Consider the following 18554-nt stretch of genomic DNA (forward strand, 5'->3'; position numbering starts at 1 on the left):
CCTTCACTTAGGTCTTTTAAGGTAAACAATTATTTCACATAGCAATGCCACTTCCTAGCAGCTGCTAACCATCTCCAGGCAGAAAGCAGCATCGGGTCTGCTATGTATGAATCAGGGCATACATCCTTAGCACCAGGTTCAGGATGGAACCTGTTACTACCTGCTAGTGCCTGCATGCTATAGCAGCAAGTTCAGGATATAACCTGTTACTACCTGCCAGTGCCTGCATGATATAGCAGCAAGTTCAGGATATAACCTTTAACTACCTGCATGCTATAGAAGCAAGTTCAGGATAGAACCTCTTACTACCTGCCAGTGCCTGCATGCTATCGAAGCAAATTCAGGATGGAACCTGTTACTACCTGCCAGTGCCTGCATGCTATAGAAGCAAATTCAGGATGGAACTGGTTACTGCCTGCCAGTGCCTGCATGCTATAGCAGCAAGTTCAGGATGGAACTTGTTACTGCCTGCCAGTGCCTGCATGCTAGAGCAGCAAATTCAGGATGGAACCTGTTACTGGCTGCCAGTGTCTGCATGCTATAGCAGCAAGTTCAGGATGGAACTTGTTACTGTCTTCCAGTGCCTGCATGCTAGAGCCTGCTAGGCAAGCTAAAGAAAAATTGGGCAAAAAGTGACAGAACCTTGAAAGGTTCTAAGAACATATATATTTCAGTTAATATGTGGAGAGAAGACATCTTTGATCCATTTATGTTATTTAGATCTATATTCCAACTCTACCATGCACAGAAAACATAGCCTTTTCAATAAGCGTAACAAAAGTTAATTCATGGCATGCATTTCTGAATTAGGACCTGGTAAGATATTTTTTTTAGGATCAGTTGGTTAATGACTACAGCAAAACAGAGCTATACAGCTAGGATATGTACCTGTAGGCACCTCAAAGGTAATTCCCGTGGTGCAGACTCATTGCAGGTCTTGTCCAGCAGGATTGCTGATGAAGCATTCATTCACCTACATGATCACTGGAGCGGAGTTCATTTTGTGTTACCCAAGGAGCAATAAGAAAACACCAGGCTTAAGGTGCGTATTATGGGGTAGAATTATACACAGCCTCTAGGACAAGAATTACCTCTGAGCTTGGCAAAGGTTAAAATGCGGGACAGTGAGTGATTAATGAGGGGGATTTAAAACAAGCCTCAGCCAGACCCACTGGAGAGATTGCAGAAGACAAAGTGCTGACTAATTTGTTTCCTGATGTAAAAAGACTGTGGATAAATTAGCAAAAGAGCTTCCACTGAAAGGCAGATAATGAAGAGTAATATTAGAAGCTGACATTTCTTACATTTCTTTTTTATTTAATTTATGCTGAAGAACCATACAAAAATTAAGTGGAATACATTTCCAAGTCCCTACAGTGGTAACGTTTAAAGCACAGGATGAAGCTGCCCCATAGGTAACTAGATGCAGTGGCTGTGGTTAGGAGTCTCTTCCCTCTCTCTCTTTTCAAATGCTTGATGAGCCCTTTCTAGTTCCTCAATGGCAGACAGTAGACACCTTGCTTGGGATGAGACTATGGCACCTGAGAATCACAAACAGATGACATGGTTAGATCATAAATGAAACATTCCCAGATATAACTAGTTCATGCATTAGTCCTATTATCAAACCTTCACGGGTCTTCTCAGTGTGACCTCTGGCATCTTGCTTCACAGAAGTTGCACTCTCTGTACCTTCAAGGTATTTAGTCCTATAACAAAATGTTAGATCAGTGCTCCCCACACAGAACATAATTCCTCAAATAGTATGTTAAATGTTGATAAGTCATTCTTGAAGTTTTAGTTTCTGCATAATGTAATGTTTTTAGGCTGCTGCATATCAGCCATTTGTATGCGTTCTATTAGCCCAATCTATTAGACAAACACAGTAACTCCTTATCATACTGCCTAGTAGTACTCATCAGCATGGCTCGATTTTAATCACCCGGCCTGACGCTCTGACTAATGAAGGTCTATGGAGGAACATACTTAGCTTTGTCATAAAGAATCAACTTAAATGTGGTGTTTCAGCAGAAAAAGTCATGACAGACAACAATGATGGCCTCCAGGTCTGCCAATAAAGGGGATATTGGAGTAAAACGAGATAAAAAGCATTTTTTGTCAATGCCAACCTAATGCAATGTATTTCTGTATACAGTACTCTATTTTATGCTGGAATTTTTTTCCCCCCATAAGACTTCACCTTTAAAGTGTTACAACCAGATAAGCTAGGCTCATTGGTGGTTGTTTATTTCATGCAGAAGCTACATTATTTTTAAGCAACAATTTGAAGATATTAACAGGGCCGCAGTAGAAACTAGGCTACTGCCTATGGTGCATGACTAATTTAAGGCAATTGTCAATGGCTTAGAGTGGTCGGCATTATAGAGGGCCTTCTAATGTGTCACACTATTCATAGTGTTAAAAAAAGGCTGATACGTAATGTGCATGTGATTGGGGGGATAAGACAAATGGAGAGGTAATACGAAAAAGAATAAGGATGGGGTTTGATAGTATGTTTTTTTAGGTATTGCTGGGTGTTTGTGAGCAATGATACATACAATCTCAGGAGCATAAAATTGGGGACAAATGAAGGAAAAAAAAAAGGTTCTTGATATCTATCAAATGTAGAAGCATCTAAATAAACAAAAGTCCAATAACAGGGGAAACACATCAGCCAGAATCTCAGATGCAGGCAGCCCACACATGGAGGAGCAGGTGTCTGGATAAAGACATGGACAGAGGAACTAATGCAGACCTGAGCATGTCCTTTGCCATTAGCAAGTGACGATAAAGTACTTGTGCCTCAGCATCTGGATCCAGGGGGTCACTCCAGTCACCCAGAGTCACTGCCAAGTGTGTCCGACTGCAGCCACGCACTGAGGGAGACAAATTAAATTATAAAGGGGAGAACCAAATGTGATGACTCTTATATTTAGGTATGTTTTACCTGTACGGTCGTGCTGCAGACAGCATGTCCAGTGTGCATTTCGATAAGCCCCGGGGTGGTAGGTTGGCAGAAGGCGCTGGTTACTGAGACTGACCTTTCTCAGGGCAGAGAGCCACTGATTGAGCTCATTTACATTCTGAGTAGGGAGCAGAGACAAATGGAGAAAATGTCACTAAATACTATATATATCAAGTCCCTGCAAATTATTAACACAATATTTGTAATGGTACTTTATGCGCAAGCTTATTTCATAGTATAGCACAACTCACTTATAGCACTGGACGTACATGATGTATCCTCCACAGGTCTCTTACTTTATCTATTATATACCTTAGCACAGCCATGATTGGGCAACTTTATTGTAAATTATTTTTCTGCTAGAAATCAAGGCTGGGCAAAATCTGCTCATATCAAACCCTTTTCTCAAGATGGGTTGCAGATGTCATGGGCAATCATTGGACTATATGTCAGCTCTCCTTAATTGTAAATATTTTCAAATCCCCCAGAAGCTATCTTGGAATGTGGCATCAACTGGCAACACAAAATACCCTGCTGCAACTGCTATTGGAAAGAACTGGTGCTTGCGCGATGCCTTGAAAGTGAAGATGGCAGGACAAATCTGGCCAAGACACCCAACCACCTCATTTCATCTTTCAGTGTGTAGTGTTGAAGACCAAACGCATATCACAGCCAATGGCTTTAGAATTTAACTTGTCATAGGAGATGGGGTTGGGGCATAACTTGTGGGCATACCCTGTTCCCAATTATGTTGCATTTGGAGAGGTGCTAATGAGAAAGTTTCGTTTAGGGAGCTCCAAGGACTTGTTCTTAGGACGCCTTGGATAGACATAAAGCCTTTCTCAATAGTTAGGGCATCCTAACAACCACCTGGACTATAGACCAGGATGGGGTATAGATCAGAGTTATGTAAACATGATTAAATATTTGAGGGTGGTCAGGTCATTGCTCTGTTAACCTGATACTGTGAACCAGGAGATTCTGGGAATGAGAATACATTTTAAAGTAATGATTTTTTACCCTTATAAAAGTCTCTCATAGTTTAGCCATGAAGGACTACTGAGAAAAATGAATGCTAATATATATATTTCTGATGAAAAAAACATTTAAGAATCTCGGTTTATATGAAATGTTTACATACACTGTTAGAATGTCAGATATTTTAAACAGCATGTACTTTTTTTTAGTAAAACAATCTTAAGACACAGCCGGAAAAGAAGACTGCAAAGGAAAATTGTTTCATTCAGCTTCCTGAAAAACAGCATATTAAATTGTCTCAAGTTATTAAAAATGCATTTTAGAGAAATCTGGTATATTCTTTTTTTTGGCTGATGCTTTTTTTTTTTGCTTTTGTTGTTTAAGGTGAGCCTTATCTCTTAAAATCTAGAAACTGTATATAACATACAAAAAAAACCCCAAAATCAACAGAAAAATGTGATGCAATGTTCGTAGGATACTGGTCTGAAAAGCTACATTATGTACGCTACACACAAACACTTAAGAAAATAGTCCATCACAACGCTTCCAGAGAGGGTTTAGACACAACACTGGTGTCTGCATGAATGCCCTCAACAACCCAGATTTCCTGCATCTGCCTCTTTGTGTCCCCTGATTCCTCTGTCAATATATATCAGGGTACATACACTACTCATAGATAAATATACAGGGCCGGCCTTAGGGGTGTGCGACCTGTGCGGCCGTACAGGGCGCCATGGCAACAGGGGCGCCTGCCCAGGACTTCAATTAAAACGCCGGGGGTTTTTTTTGTTTGTTTTTTTTAACATCCTCCATGTTAAATAAAGTTGTTTTTTTTAACTTTATTTAACACGGAGGATGTTAAATAAAGTTAAAACAAAAAAAGTGTTTTAATTTAAGTCCCGCGCAGGGGCGCCGAGCGGTCGCTCGTGAAGTTTTCAGCAACCACTCGGCGCCCCTCACTCTCCATTTTTGGGGGATGGGGCTCTGTGTATATATATATATATATATATATATATATATATACATATACATATATATATACATATACATATATATATATATATATATATATATATATATATATATAGGAGTGATCTTCACAAAAGTCCAATCCAGTAGTTATTTTGTAGTCATATTTCATGTAAAATCTTGTATTTCCATACAAAGTAATAATATCATGGAACATTTTCACTGTGCAGTGTCTCTTCATCTAATGGGAAACCACCTTTCCGAAGGTATTACTACAAGCAGATGTGTGCGTGAAGGGACTGGTGTATTTATTTCTTTAGGCATGAAGTAAGGTGAAGAAATAAATAGTAAGAGACAGTTCTCATGTTTGGTGACAGGAAACCAAAGGGCTTGCATTAGTTTCAATTCAATGACTGTGGGAGAACTAATTGTTAGCTATCGCTACAAGATCCAAGCTGCTCATTTACACTTGTTGTATATTGAGAGACTGGAACACTGGCATTTATAGGAGGAATCAAGCTGGGCAGACAGGGAATGTAGCATGAAGTATTCAATGTGTGAGACAATACAACAACACACTTAAAGGTTTAACAACACCTCTGTGATTGCTTTACTTGTCCTTAAGGTAGGACAACATTTGGCTGACAAACAGGAGATAAGAGGACCACCCATCCATCTCTGACAACTCTTTAGCCAAGAAAGTTTCTAGTTAACCACAAATTTAACTTTCTTGTTAAATGCATCAAACCAGTGCATGAAAGTAATGCTTTTGGAGTGCCTGATGGACCTTTGCAGGTTAGTAAGAGATTTCTGGTGATCAAAATAACTCTATGAACAGTATGTTTCTAGAAAAGAACTTCATAAGGAGGAAAAGATTGGGAGCTGGTGAGGTGATTTTATACAAAGTTGGGCAGAGGTGATCAATTGTGAATCAAATTAAACGGTGTGAAGAAAAAGTGGATAAATAAATATCTTCCTTTGCTTGTGGCTCTGGTATCCTGTAGATCAAGGGCAGCTAAAAATAAACGTCCTGGCTGCTGTGACCAAGGAACAATCACCGCAGGAGTTCTTCGCCCTAGAACACCTAGCAAAGGATTGACCCCCAAGAAAGGCTGGTGCAAGGATTTTTGTCCTCCTAGGCAAAAACTAATTTTGCCACCCCGGAGTCATGTGAGAGCATCATGCACATAACCCACACCCCTGAGTTGACTGCTCCTACATTGCAGGAATAGATCACAGGCCGCACACCCCAAAATCCATCCCTAGCACCCATATTGTGCGCATAGGACTTGCCCACCACCCAGATTGCACCCATAGTATTTGCCCAGCAACAGGATTGCACACACAGAACTGGCCCAAGCACCCAAATATCCTCCCATATCTCTTTATCTCTCCATTTCTCCTTATTTTCTTCCATTCTCTTTGATCCATTCTCATTATCTCTGTCATGGAACAAGTTTGTTTATTTTGTTATTTCCCTTTTTCCCTTTAAGTGGCTGGTTGCCCTGGCAACTTTCCAATTCTCATAGCTGAGATTGGGCTATTCCTCCTCCCCTGCAACTTTTCTGTAGTTGGTTTGTTCTAGGTGTTTTTCCTGTTCACCTGTATCTCTCCCCTGGACATTCTATCACAGCAGCCTCTGTGAGTACAGGTTCTGATTATCTTCTCCCTTGCAAGGCAATCCGTTTTTACCTTCCCCTTGCAGAAGCACTTCCACTCATAACAAAGCACCTTCTTCTAGAGAAGCACTTTTCCAACACTATACAACCAACAAGTGCCTTTATTTCTGTGACTTTACCAATAAATCTAAGAAAATACAGAAGACTTTGTGTGCTTTCATAGGGGACGAGTTAAGCTATCTGACCTTATTCATTTCCTGGCATTTGACATTCATATCCAGGCATCTGACCCTGGGGTTCCAGAATAGTAAAAACGGATACCATGTGCTTTGGGAGCAGCACAGAAAGCTCCAGCTTTCCACAGCTTCAATATAAAGGCACCAGCGCTGCAACCCAGCTCAGTGTATTACTCACAGAATTATCACTCTTGTGTCTTGCCTGGGTTAACCTTCTGCCCAGCTACTAAGTTAGGAACAACAGTTCAACTTACCCCTGTGCATGTCCCCATGGTTAAGGCTACCAAGGGCCACGCCACTGGACATCAGCCAAGATACTGCTACGGATACCTGTGAGTACAGCTACCTCTACGCTGACTGCTGCAGGACACCAAACGGCTCCAACCGCTGACACAGGTTACAGACCGCACGCCACACGAACTGGCTAAAGGCCTACACACACCTGCAGCATGGAAGAACTCAGACCCTCACCAGACACAACACATAAGAGTGACAGGTCAGACACTGAAACAGCGACACAACTGCAACAGATGCAGGAAGGCGCAAGGCCTAAGCGAACAGTTACACTGACACAAAAAGCCTGTGAAAAATATGAAGCTGACATTGAGATACACCGTGCTAAGTTGGAAAAGGCATGGGAAGAAATCGAAATTGAAATGAGTGATGCCACAAATGTTGGCGAACAAGAAAAGGACATTAAGCGAGCCATAACTCAAATCAAGTCATGTCATAGACATTATGTAGCATTGTCACAAGCATATTTCACCTATCTGACAAGAACCAACACAATTAATAGCCTGAGAGAACGCGATCTGCAAAAAACAATCGATATGGAACGCAACGGCATTGTGCAGACCGCCATTATGGAGGCGCAAAGTGAAAGAAAGGAGCTCCTCCTGGAAACTGCATCGCAGCGCTCCAGCACATCCAGGCATTCTTCCAGGTCAAGCAAATCAGTGAAATCTAATGTGTCTAGTGCAAGCGCGAATGCCACCAAGGCCGCGCGTGCTAGGGCCGAATATGGTCGGAAAGAGGCGGCCATAAGGGCAGAGAGAGCCCGCATAGAAGAGGAGGAGCAGGCAGCAGTGGCCGCCGCAGCAGCCACCAACGCTGCCATAGCACGTAGGAAGGCAGAGTTAGATGCAAACTTGGAAGCCCTAAGCAAGGAAGAGGATGCGGCCGCCGCCATAGCGCAAGCCGAAGTCTTTGAAGCAGCCGCACTACAGGACGGCGGGGAGCAGACCTATGACCAGACAGCTCCAGAAGATATAAATCAACGCACCGCAAACTATGTAAGAAGCCTCCTCAGCATCAATACCAGTACACCATCTCGGAATTGCCTGAGTGACATCTCAGACGCTGAAGACTCTCTAGGTCCACAAAGAATAGACGCTGTTCTTTCAAGGGTACGCACAACCCGGGATAGCCAGGTTCTCAGCGGTGATCCACACGTCAGTAGGCATATGGATATACTGCAACAGTCTCACAGCTCAGGTAGGCCCACGCATAGAGAAACAGCTCCTCACACTGATCAGCGATCATCAAACATCCAGGCCAAGGAAAGGGAGAACACAAGGCCCTTCCGTGAAACCACACCAGAACAAGACCGACATATCGATGTATCAGGCCTAACAGACATGGGCAAGTACATGATCCGGCGTGACATGGTGCAGACAGGTCTTACCAACTTCGACGACTGTCCGGAGAATTACAGGATATGGAAATCCACATTCAAAGACGCTATCAATAGTCTGGGCTTCTCGGCAAGAGAAGAACTCAGTCTACTAACCAAATGGCTGGGGAAAGAATCTGCAGAACATGCAAAGAGGCTTAGATCAGCAAATGTTAACCACCCCGAAGTGGGTCTTGATTTAGTATGGGAAAGACTAGAAGAATGCTATGGTAGTCCTGAAGCGATCGAAGACGCACTCTTCAAGAGAGTAGACAATTTTCCCAGAATTACAACCAAAGACTACTCAAAGTTGCGAGAACTTGGGGACTTGCTGCAGGAGCTGGAATCTTCAAGGACAGACCAATCCCTAAAAGGGCTCAATGTCCTTGATTCTGCTCGTGGAGTGAAACCCATCTTGGAAAAGCTACCCTACAGCCTCCAAGAGAGATGGACTTTACAAGGCTCAAAATATAAGCGTGAGAAGCAAGTTGCCTACCCCCCTTTCTCATTCTTCTTGAGTTTCATTCGCGAAGCAGCCCGGTCAAAAAATGACCCCAGCTTCATGTTAGATACACATACTGCACCCAGTGCAAGGAACACGAGGAACGAAAGGCCAGCAGCCAGGTACAATAACACTAGAACAACCATCTCCGTCCACAGAACGGACGTGTCCTCTATGACTCAAATGAGTTTAGACCAGTCGGTCGATGGAAACAAGAAACCAAAAAACCCTAACAAAGAATGCCCCATACATGGAAAGCCACATCCGCTTAGCAAGTGTATTGGGTTCAGAATGAAGCCCATAGAGGAGCGTGAGGCTCTACTCCGAGAATTGGGGATTTGTTTTAAATGCTGTGCTTCTACAAGTCACCTATTCAAAGAGTGTAAAGAAGCTATAAAGTGCACAGAGTGTGGCAGTGACAGACACGTAGCAGCTTTACATCCAGAGACATTTAAGACTAAAACAATCAAGGCCCCTAACCTTGTTACAAAGCAGGGCGAGGAGGAAGAAGATCCAAGCACACCCCCCCTATCTGTAGCATCTAAATGCACCGAGGTCTGTGGGGAAGCCAGTGATGGCAGATCTTGTTCTAAGATATGTCTTGTAGCCGTGCACCCAGACAGACAACCTGAAAGAGCCATAAGGATGTATGCCATCATCGATGATCAAAGCAATCGATCGTTGGTCAGGTCAGAATTCTTTGACCTTTTCAACATACAAGATAACCCCTCCCCTTATACGCTCCGGACGTGCGCAGGGCAGATAGAAACAACAGGGAGGAGAGTAAATGGCTACACCATATGTTCAGTGGACGGCAAAGTAAGGATGCCTCTCCCCACACTCATCGAGTGCAATCATATGGCGGAGGATAGAAGCGAAATCCCTACACCAGATGTGGCACGCCACCATCCCCATCTGCAGGCGATAGCTGATCGCATTCCACCACTAGATGGAAGTGCCCAGATCTTGCTGTTACTTGGCAGAGACATCATGAGAGCACATAAAATCCGTGAGCAACGAAATGGGGAGCATAATGCTCCGTGCGCACAAAGGCTCGATCTAGGATGGGTGATAGTGGGCGAAGTGTGTATTGACAAGATACGCAAACCAGATAATGTAAAAGCTCTACGAACAAACCTACTGGAGAATGGTCGTATATCTCTCTTTAAACCATGTCCATATCACTTCCATGTCAAAGAGAAGCTTGGAAACAAAGATAAACAAGGGTATACGATCAAAACACAAGGAGACATTCTTCAGTCAGAAAAATACACTGATGACCTAGGATGTACAGTGTTCCAGACGACAGGGAATGATGACAAGCAAGCACTATCAATAGAAGACAGAGAATTCCTGAAGATAATGGATAAGGAGTTCTTCAAAGACGAATCAAACAGTTGGGTGGCACCGTTACCGTTCCGTTCGCCCAGAAGACGCCTCCCAAACAACAGAGAGCATGCCATCTCTAGACTTAATTCGCTCCGTCGTAATCTACAACGGAAATTGGAGACCAGGGATCATTTTGTGGCCTTCATGCAGAAGATATTCCTTAGTGGTCACGCAGAACCAGCACCTCCTCTGAATGAAGGCGAGGAATGCTGGTACCTTCCCTCATTCGGCATCTACCATCCCCAGAAACCTGGTCAAATCCGAGTAGTGTTTGATTCCAGTGCTCAGTACCAGGGAGTCTCTCTAAACGATGTCCTCCTCACCGGACCAGACTTGACAAACAGTCTTCTAGGAGTGCTGATCCGCTTCCGCAAGGAGCCAATTGCCATTACAGCAGACATCCAACAGATGTTCCACTGCTTTGTTGTAAGAGAAGACTCCAGAAATTACCTAAGGTTCCTGTGGTACCAGAACGACGACATAGATGACAAAGTCATAGAGTGTAGAATGAAAGTGCATGTCTTTGGCAACAGCCCATCGCCGGCAGTGGCTGCCTACGGGCTCAGAAGGACAGCCCAAGAAGGAGAGGAAGAGTATGGGAAAGACGCTAGAGATTTTGTTGAGAGAGACTTTTATGTGGATGATGGGTTGAAATCGGTTCCCACAGAAGAAGAAGCCATAGAACTGCTCAAACGGACTCAAAGGATGCTAGCAACTGCCAATCTAAGACTGCATAAAATAGCTTCCAACAGTGCCACGGTAATGAAGGCATTTCATATAGATGATCACGCAAGTGCCCTGAAGAATTTGGATCTGGGGACCGACACACCTCCCATACAGCGAAGTCTGGGGTTAAGCTGGAACCTCAAGGCAGACACATTTACATTCCAGGTGTCCATCGAGGAAAAACCCTACACCCGACGTGGAGTCCTGTCTACTGTAAACAGTCTCTATGACCCGCTGGGATTCGTTGCCCCAGTCACAATACAGGGAAAGTCTCTCCTCAGAGAATTATCCTTTGAAAAACAGGACTGGGACACCCCACTACATCCAGAAAGGCGTAAAGAGTGGGAGACATGGAAAGATTCCTTGAAGACCCTCGAGCAACTTCAGATCCCACGCCCTTACTCGACGACATCCCTCACCACTGCATTCAGCAAAGAGGTTTGTGTATTCTCAGATGCCTCAACAAAGGCAATAGCAGCGGTGGCTTACTTAAGAACCGCAGATGGTAGACATCATACCAGGTTCATCCTTGGCAAGGCTAAGCTGGCACCCCAACCAGACCATACTATACCTAGATTAGAACTATGTGGCGCAGTATTAGCAGTAGAGCTGGCAGAACTCATTGAAAATCAAATAGACTGTAAACCAGATGCTATCAGGTTCTATACGGACAATAAGGTGGTGTTAGGTTATATATGCAATAAGAAAAGAAGGTTCTATGTATACGTGGCCAACCGAGTAGAAAGGATCAGGAAACCGACCCAACCAAGCCAATGGCACTACGTGCCCACAGATCCAGAATCACCAAGCATTCTGACTCCAGCAATGCTCCTTACGCAACAGGTAGGAGACATTCCTACTCCAGTCAGAGACTTTAACTCAAAAGACATGTATAAACGTCAGTGGAGGCAGGTGCAGTGCCTCGCTAACACATTTTGGGACAGTTGGAGGCGTGAGTATCTTGTGACGCTTCAAGAACGCCACAAATGGCAAGCTATCAAACAAGACATCCAAGAAGGAGACGTTGTCCTGTTAAAAGACAAACAGGTGGCACGAAACGAGTGGCCTATGGGTCTTATCGTTAAAACCATCCCAAGCACAGATGGAAGGATCCGCAAGGTTGAAGTAAGAGTTGCCAAACAAGGGACCGTGAAAACCTTCATAAGGCCTATTACAGAGACTATCCTTCTAGTGTCCAATCAGGCCCAGGTAAGAAAAGAAAAAAAAAGAAAAACTGACCACCTATCCGACGGATTGCGAAGCGCACAGGTAGTCTGAACTGTGCACCCACCGGATATCCCTTGCCGAAGGAACCCTGGAGCCAGTGGCATTACATCACAGTGAGAATGTGGATTGTGTATTGTTGTTGTGTATTTACATATGTTCCACATAAGTTTATATATAGTGGTATCTCCAGATACCAGACGGGGAGTGTCATGGAACAAGTTTGTTTATTTTGTTATTTCCCTTTTTCCCTTTAAGTGGCTGGTTGCCCTGGCAACTTTCCAATTCTCATAGCTGAGATTGGGCTATTCCTCCTCCCCTGCAACTTTTCTGTAGTTGGTTTGTTCTAGGTGTTTTTCCTGTTCCCCTGTATCTCTCCCCTGGACATTCTATCACAGCAGCCTCTGTGAGTACAGGTTCTGATTATCTTCTCCCTTGCAAGGCAATCCGTTTTTACCTTCCCCTTGCAGAAGCACTTCCACTCATAACAAAGCACCTTCTTCTAGAGAAGCACTTTTCCAACACTATACAACCAACAAGTGCCTTTATTTCTGTGACTTTACCAATAAATCTAAGAAAATACAGAAGACTTTGTGTGCTTTCATAGGGGACGAGTTAAGCTATCTGACCTTATTCATTTCCTGGCATTTGACATTCATATCCAGGCATCTGACCCTGGGGTTCCAGAATAATCTCTCTTCCTCTCTTCTTTCTATCTCTCCTTTTTTCTTTTCCCCTTTGTTTTATCTGTATTTGTTCTCTTTATCTCCCCACCCTTTCATCTCTCCTCCTCTTTAAATTTTCTCTCCTTTCTCTATACTTCACCCTTTTCCCCTACCCCCCGTTTCTATTTAATCTCGTCCTCTGCTTCAATCTGCTATCTTCAATCTCCTATCTTTGTCCACATCTCTGCTTACATAACTCGGCGGGAACTTCCACCAAAACTGCAAGTGCTGCCATATTGCCCTGTGTCTTAACCCCCACTGATCACTTATGGGATCAATTGCAATGTTGATTGGGAGCCAGGCCTTCTCATCTAATATTAGTGTCTGGCTTCACAAATGCTCTTTTGGCTGAATGGGTTCCCACAGAAACACTCAAAAATCTTGCGGAAAGCCTTCCCAGAAGAGTTGATGGTGTTATAGCCTCAAGAGGGGGGGTCTACATTAATGCTCACGATTTTGGAATGGGATCTCCACATATAGGTGTGAATGCCAGGCCTCCACATATATTTGGTCATATAGTGTATGTCCTCCCTATGCCTCTCACCTTGCACTGTATATACATTATGTGTCCTCCTCCTTGTGATTCATTGTCCTGGGTGATAATCTGCATCATATTTGGCTGCTGGAAAGCATTCTCATCCACTCTTTCCACCGCACAGATTCGATGTACAGGGATAGAAGAGCGAACCTACAGAAAGAGAGAGGGAATAAAAACAAAAAGTTAATGTTTCTTTAAATGTTATATTGTTGTGATTGTATCTTCATTGCAGATACTGTGTGTTACATTTACTTTTTACATGTTACATTTTTACTTTAAAACCATAATTTCTTGGTGTTTTGGGGGGTTTCTAAGGTTAATCTCAAATTAGGGATTCAAGGGACACATTCTTGTTCACTCTCTCTCTCTCTGTTTTCCTAGATTCTCTGCCGATCCCTTCCTCTTACGCATTTTCTTCATCTTCTGTCTTCTGTCTTCATCTTCTATCTTCAATCTGCTATTATCTATCTTCATCTTTGACAAGTGCCGCCATATTACCCAGAGTTCATCACAGGCGAATTGATGTTGCTTGCAGTGACGTCCTCTCCCTCAATTGGTGACTCGAGGAGAAGACACCACCGGATGCGCCGTCATATTGCCCTCAGGGCTGAGGGCAAAATGACAGCGCCTGCGATTGGGGGATTTCAGAGAGGAGGTCACAGCATGCGCCACCATTTTGGCAGAAATTCCTGCCAGGTTATGTCCGTGGAAGTGCAGGTGAAGATAGAAGAGAGAAGATAACAGAAAGAAGTTGAAGAAGAAGATGCAGAAGTGGAAGTGGTCGGCAGAAGCAGAAACTACGGCAGAGAAGGTAAGGAAACAATAAGAGCGTGAGAGGGAGAGTGAACAAGAATGAGAGTGTGAGAGAGTGAGTGATAGTGAATGTGGGTACTGGACGATGAATTTCGTTCCCAAATTAAAAATTATCAAATTACCAAATTATCGGTCAAGCCGAATGGGCAGGGAATGAAATTCGTTGCCCGAAAATAGATGGGCCAATAACCAACCCAAAAAAATTTTGGGTCCATTTGCACATATCTACTATAATTTGTTGTAGTGTGAGCTACAATGGTGTATGTTGAAAACTCAATAAAAAGTTTTGAAGTAAAACCATTAATTCTTTTGATTTAGGCTCCTTCTCTGTTTTTCTCCCTCCATTGGTATGCTTTCCAGAGTTCTAGCACATATTTCTCACTAGTCCTGCACCCTTCATCACACTTGCCGGGCCTAATAAACCTCTTTACAATACTGTACTTCTGTAACCTTGAAGTTACGCTTCGTAAGCCATTGGTACATTTTCATTGTGTTGGCAGGTGATGTAAATTGTACAGATCTCACACTATGCATTACTATATCTAGAATGGAAACTAACAGGGCAAATCTAAGGACATAATGCTCAATACTAATATCAAATGTCAATAAATGCTACTGTTGAATGTAACAACCCTCTGATCCAATCCAACTTTTCTGATTTAAATCTTATCCTTAATTGAGTATAAGAATGCCTTAATCTTAATTGCCTTTCAAGTGACAGACTGGTTCTCATGCATGGATATTCTTAAATTCAAGACAGTATATTACCGGTACTTTGAGAACTATCTTCAGAGCTGTAGCTTTGTTTTACACACACACACACACATCAATGACAATTAATTTGGACTCAAAAGGTCCAATAATACTAACACAGACACTAATAAACCCAAGTGAGTTCAAAACCCCTAGTGAGCAACATTCCCCAGGAGGACAACTCTGCTCATATATGTATAATAGCTCATTGCATTGCAAGTATTAAGTACATTTTACATGTGAACATGTTGTGGTGAGACATGTAAAGTTTAGAGGGTTAAGAGAAATGGAAGAGATGACTTAAGGTTTCATTTCTGACAAGCAGAGAGACGCCGAGTACTTTTAAATGAAAAGACATTCTATTCTTTGCAGAGCCTGGCTACAGTTACTATAGTAACAGTCTGGGAATTCTGACAGATATCTTGTGACACGAGAGAATTAGCAAAAGCAGTATATATATATATATATACTTCCGGACCCAGACAAATTATCATAGCTCCTATATGATATACACATGAAATTGTATTCTCTGGTTAATCCAGACATAATACATGAATACAGGAAATATTCATCTATCAGTGGGCATATGATGAAAATACACAGGTTGTGTTCTATCTAGGAATGCACAGGTACAGTTTGAATGCCGTATTATCTATAGGAATCTACAGACATGGTACACAGGACAAGTCATCTTTAAGAATGAACAGGATGGCATGCACCTCATAAATGGACACAACAATAAAGTATGTTGGGGGGCTCTAGGTTTTTAGGGACTCATCCCTTACTATGGAATGGGGACCAACTTTCCTAAATTATTATTAATTAATATTATTATTCATACCTATTGTACCCCAATCAAAATGTTTGTAGAGCAATGTAGACCAATGCAGTTATACAACTGCACTTATTGTACCCTTCCAATATACTGTATACTTTAACATGCGCCAAGTACTTGGAAATTGCAGGGTTTACCCTAATCTCGCTTTGTTTTTGTTATGGTTACAAAAATACAGCCTAGACATTAAAGGTTACGTAGAAAGCAATCATTGTAGCAAACAATAGAATGGTCCAGTCGGCTGTGACATTCCCCTGGCTGCTACAGGGATAACTTCATTTTTAAAGATTGCACCACAATAATTTCTTTGTACATAACCCCCATTGTTTTAATTCTAGGAACTTATTTTTTTAAGATACAATCCTTGGAAGGCGTGTTATTGCTCTGCTAAATTTGTGTTTGTTAGGTTTTTTGTAAAACGGTAGTTACGAGATTTCAGGCTGTTATCATGGTGCAGCATAATCATGTACCTGCCAGTCCGGGGATTTTGAATAGGAGAAGGTCTGGCTGCTAAGCCAGAAATATCTCTTCTTGAAAGTGAACCGAGTCACAAGGTTCACAGCTTCAGCTTTCCTCTTGTGTAGGAATCCCTCCTTTATAGTGACTGAAGGGTGGAAGAGCGTGCGAGACATCTGAGCACATTCTGAGACAGAGAAAAAAGTTGGGGAGACTAAGTGAGTAGAAAGGGGATAAAGGTATGGGAAAAGGAGATTGGAAACCATGAAAGACAGAAAGAAAGAAGTAGGCAATTAGGTGCGGGTGTTCATGAATAGGTAGACATGGTTAGGTAGAAATTCCAAAGCAGACAGGTAGTAAAAGAAAGATATCAGAGTAAACAGGGGTGGCTTTAGACATGGATTTCTCTAATTCAATAAAATACTTCAATTAGAAATATTCCAGAAAATTTGTATATATTGTGGTCCATGCATGCTAATGAATGTTCACATAATAATAAAGAATACCCCATGTTATGATGTAAAAGCAAAGAGTGATGTATGTGCATTGTCAATGAATTACTAAATGTAATCTACCTGCTCATAATTAACATAAAAGCTGCAAGAAAATAACAGCAACCAATTGGAATCCATGCAAGAAAATAACAGCAACCAATTGCAATCCATGCACAGGTGTCTGGATGGTGTTGACGTAGCCCAGAACAAATATACACATGAGCGACTAGGAAAGGATTTGCCTTTTATCCTGTAACCTGACAACAGCCATCCATCTGAATTGCATTTACATCAACTCATTAACAGCAAGAACAATGAAAGAAAAAGAAGGTGGAATAGGAGGTAGCAGACAGAAGGGATAAAACAAATACAGAAGAAACTGAAATGGCAGCAAGTAAGGGCTGGCGAGTAGTGATGGCAACCCCTGCTATAGTCTGCTCTCATGTGAAGATTTTGAGATGTGCCAGTTCTTTTTTATGTACTGCATACAGGCATCATGGTGTCTACAGTAAACATGCGCTTTATCAGCATTAACTCGAGGAATGAATCCATTTTATGGGTTTTCTATGCAGACCCTTTTAGTGCATATGGGTTGAGCAGGACTGAATAGTAGAACTATTGGCCCACAGCTGGAATTTACCTGCAGCCTGTGAATGACATAGTCAGAAGCAAAACGATGAAGAAAAAGAAGGCTATGGATTATAAAAGAAGATAAAGGTGCCTAGGACTGAATGTTGTACAGTTCCTTACCTGCATCACAGTCTGTGTCTATGAGTCTGTCCAAGAAATCTCTCAAACGGGCCACACTCTGCTGAATCAAAGGATGTAAAGGGGACATCCACTGTTCCTTTCCGTAGCCCAACTGTTGCCCCAGATTACCAATACTCTGTACTGCCTGAGGCAAAGTAAAAGCAAGATTTAGGGGGGCAGGAATGAATCATGAGTAATGAATCATTAGGGAGGTCTGTGTGATCCATGAAGCCCTGCTCGAGTGTGAATAAACAACATTCATTGTTCTATCATTAGAATATACATCATATAGTGTAAGAAATGACAAAAAACATCAGAATAAAGGATGTCCCATTCCAGTTCTTCACCTGCATTGCTGGCTATACCTTGGCAAGCAGGAGCAAGGTGCGAGCTGTGCGGGGATCGGCATGATGCTCTCTAAGGTGGAAAAGCTTGGGAGTGAGGATGGCAGGAGCGAAAAACCGCAGGAATAAGAATCCACTGATGGCAGCATACTTCACATCCTGTTTTAAAACATAGAGTGTTATTGTTTAATTTAACGCTCTATATTTTTTGCATACCATAACACTAATACTAATGCCGTCTATATGCAAATAGTGGTAAGGGGTAAACTATGTGACTTCACCTGATTGGTGGGTCCAGGAAAACGTTCCTCCACTCTCTTGTGCAGTTGCTTGAAGCAGAGACGCATGCCTGGTGGACACTGTTCTACTGAGCCAAGGATGGAGTCAATTATATCGCTAAGGTAGCCTCGAAGAGATTCCACACTGCTCTCCCGGATTTGCTGCTCAGACACTGAGCCTTTAAAGGAGATTCGCCTATAGGATTAAAGCAGCCATATCAACAAACAGATGAGGTCATTCTGACTGCAGGGTATACAACTTTAAAAGATGCTGTTCCATTTAAACAA

The 18554-nt window shown here is 42.6% G+C and overlaps 1 protein-coding gene across 3 annotated transcripts in view; it reads right to left on the reverse strand.

The window, feature by feature from the left end:
* Positions 1-1296: 1296 nt before the first annotated feature.
* The window catches only part of RASAL1 (RAS protein activator like 1), a 38367-nt gene continuing 21109 nt past the window's right edge, over positions 1297-18554 (reverse strand). For 2 of the 3 annotated variants that reach the window (XM_053468776.1, XM_053468770.1), the window contains exons 14-22: positions 18270-18462; positions 18010-18147; positions 17645-17789; positions 16415-16587; positions 13550-13693; positions 2948-3083; positions 2756-2876; positions 1630-1709; positions 1297-1541 (exon numbers count right to left, since the gene is read on the reverse strand). In XM_053468776.1, coding sequence (XP_053324751.1) covers positions 1420-1541; positions 1630-1709; positions 2756-2876; positions 2948-3083; positions 13550-13693; positions 16415-16587; positions 17645-17789; positions 18010-18147; positions 18270-18462 — 1252 coding nt within the window. In that variant the 3' untranslated portion in view covers positions 1297-1419. The remainder of the gene's footprint in view (positions 1542-1629; positions 1710-2755; positions 2877-2947; positions 3084-13549; positions 13694-16414; positions 16588-17644; positions 17790-18009; positions 18148-18269; positions 18463-18554) is intronic. The other variant, XM_053468783.1, reaches the window with a different exon arrangement.

Source organism: Spea bombifrons, chromosome 1, assembly GCF_027358695.1.
Source record: "Spea bombifrons isolate aSpeBom1 chromosome 1, aSpeBom1.2.pri, whole genome shotgun sequence".
Lineage (NCBI taxonomy): Eukaryota > Metazoa > Chordata > Amphibia > Anura > Pelobatidae > Spea > Spea bombifrons.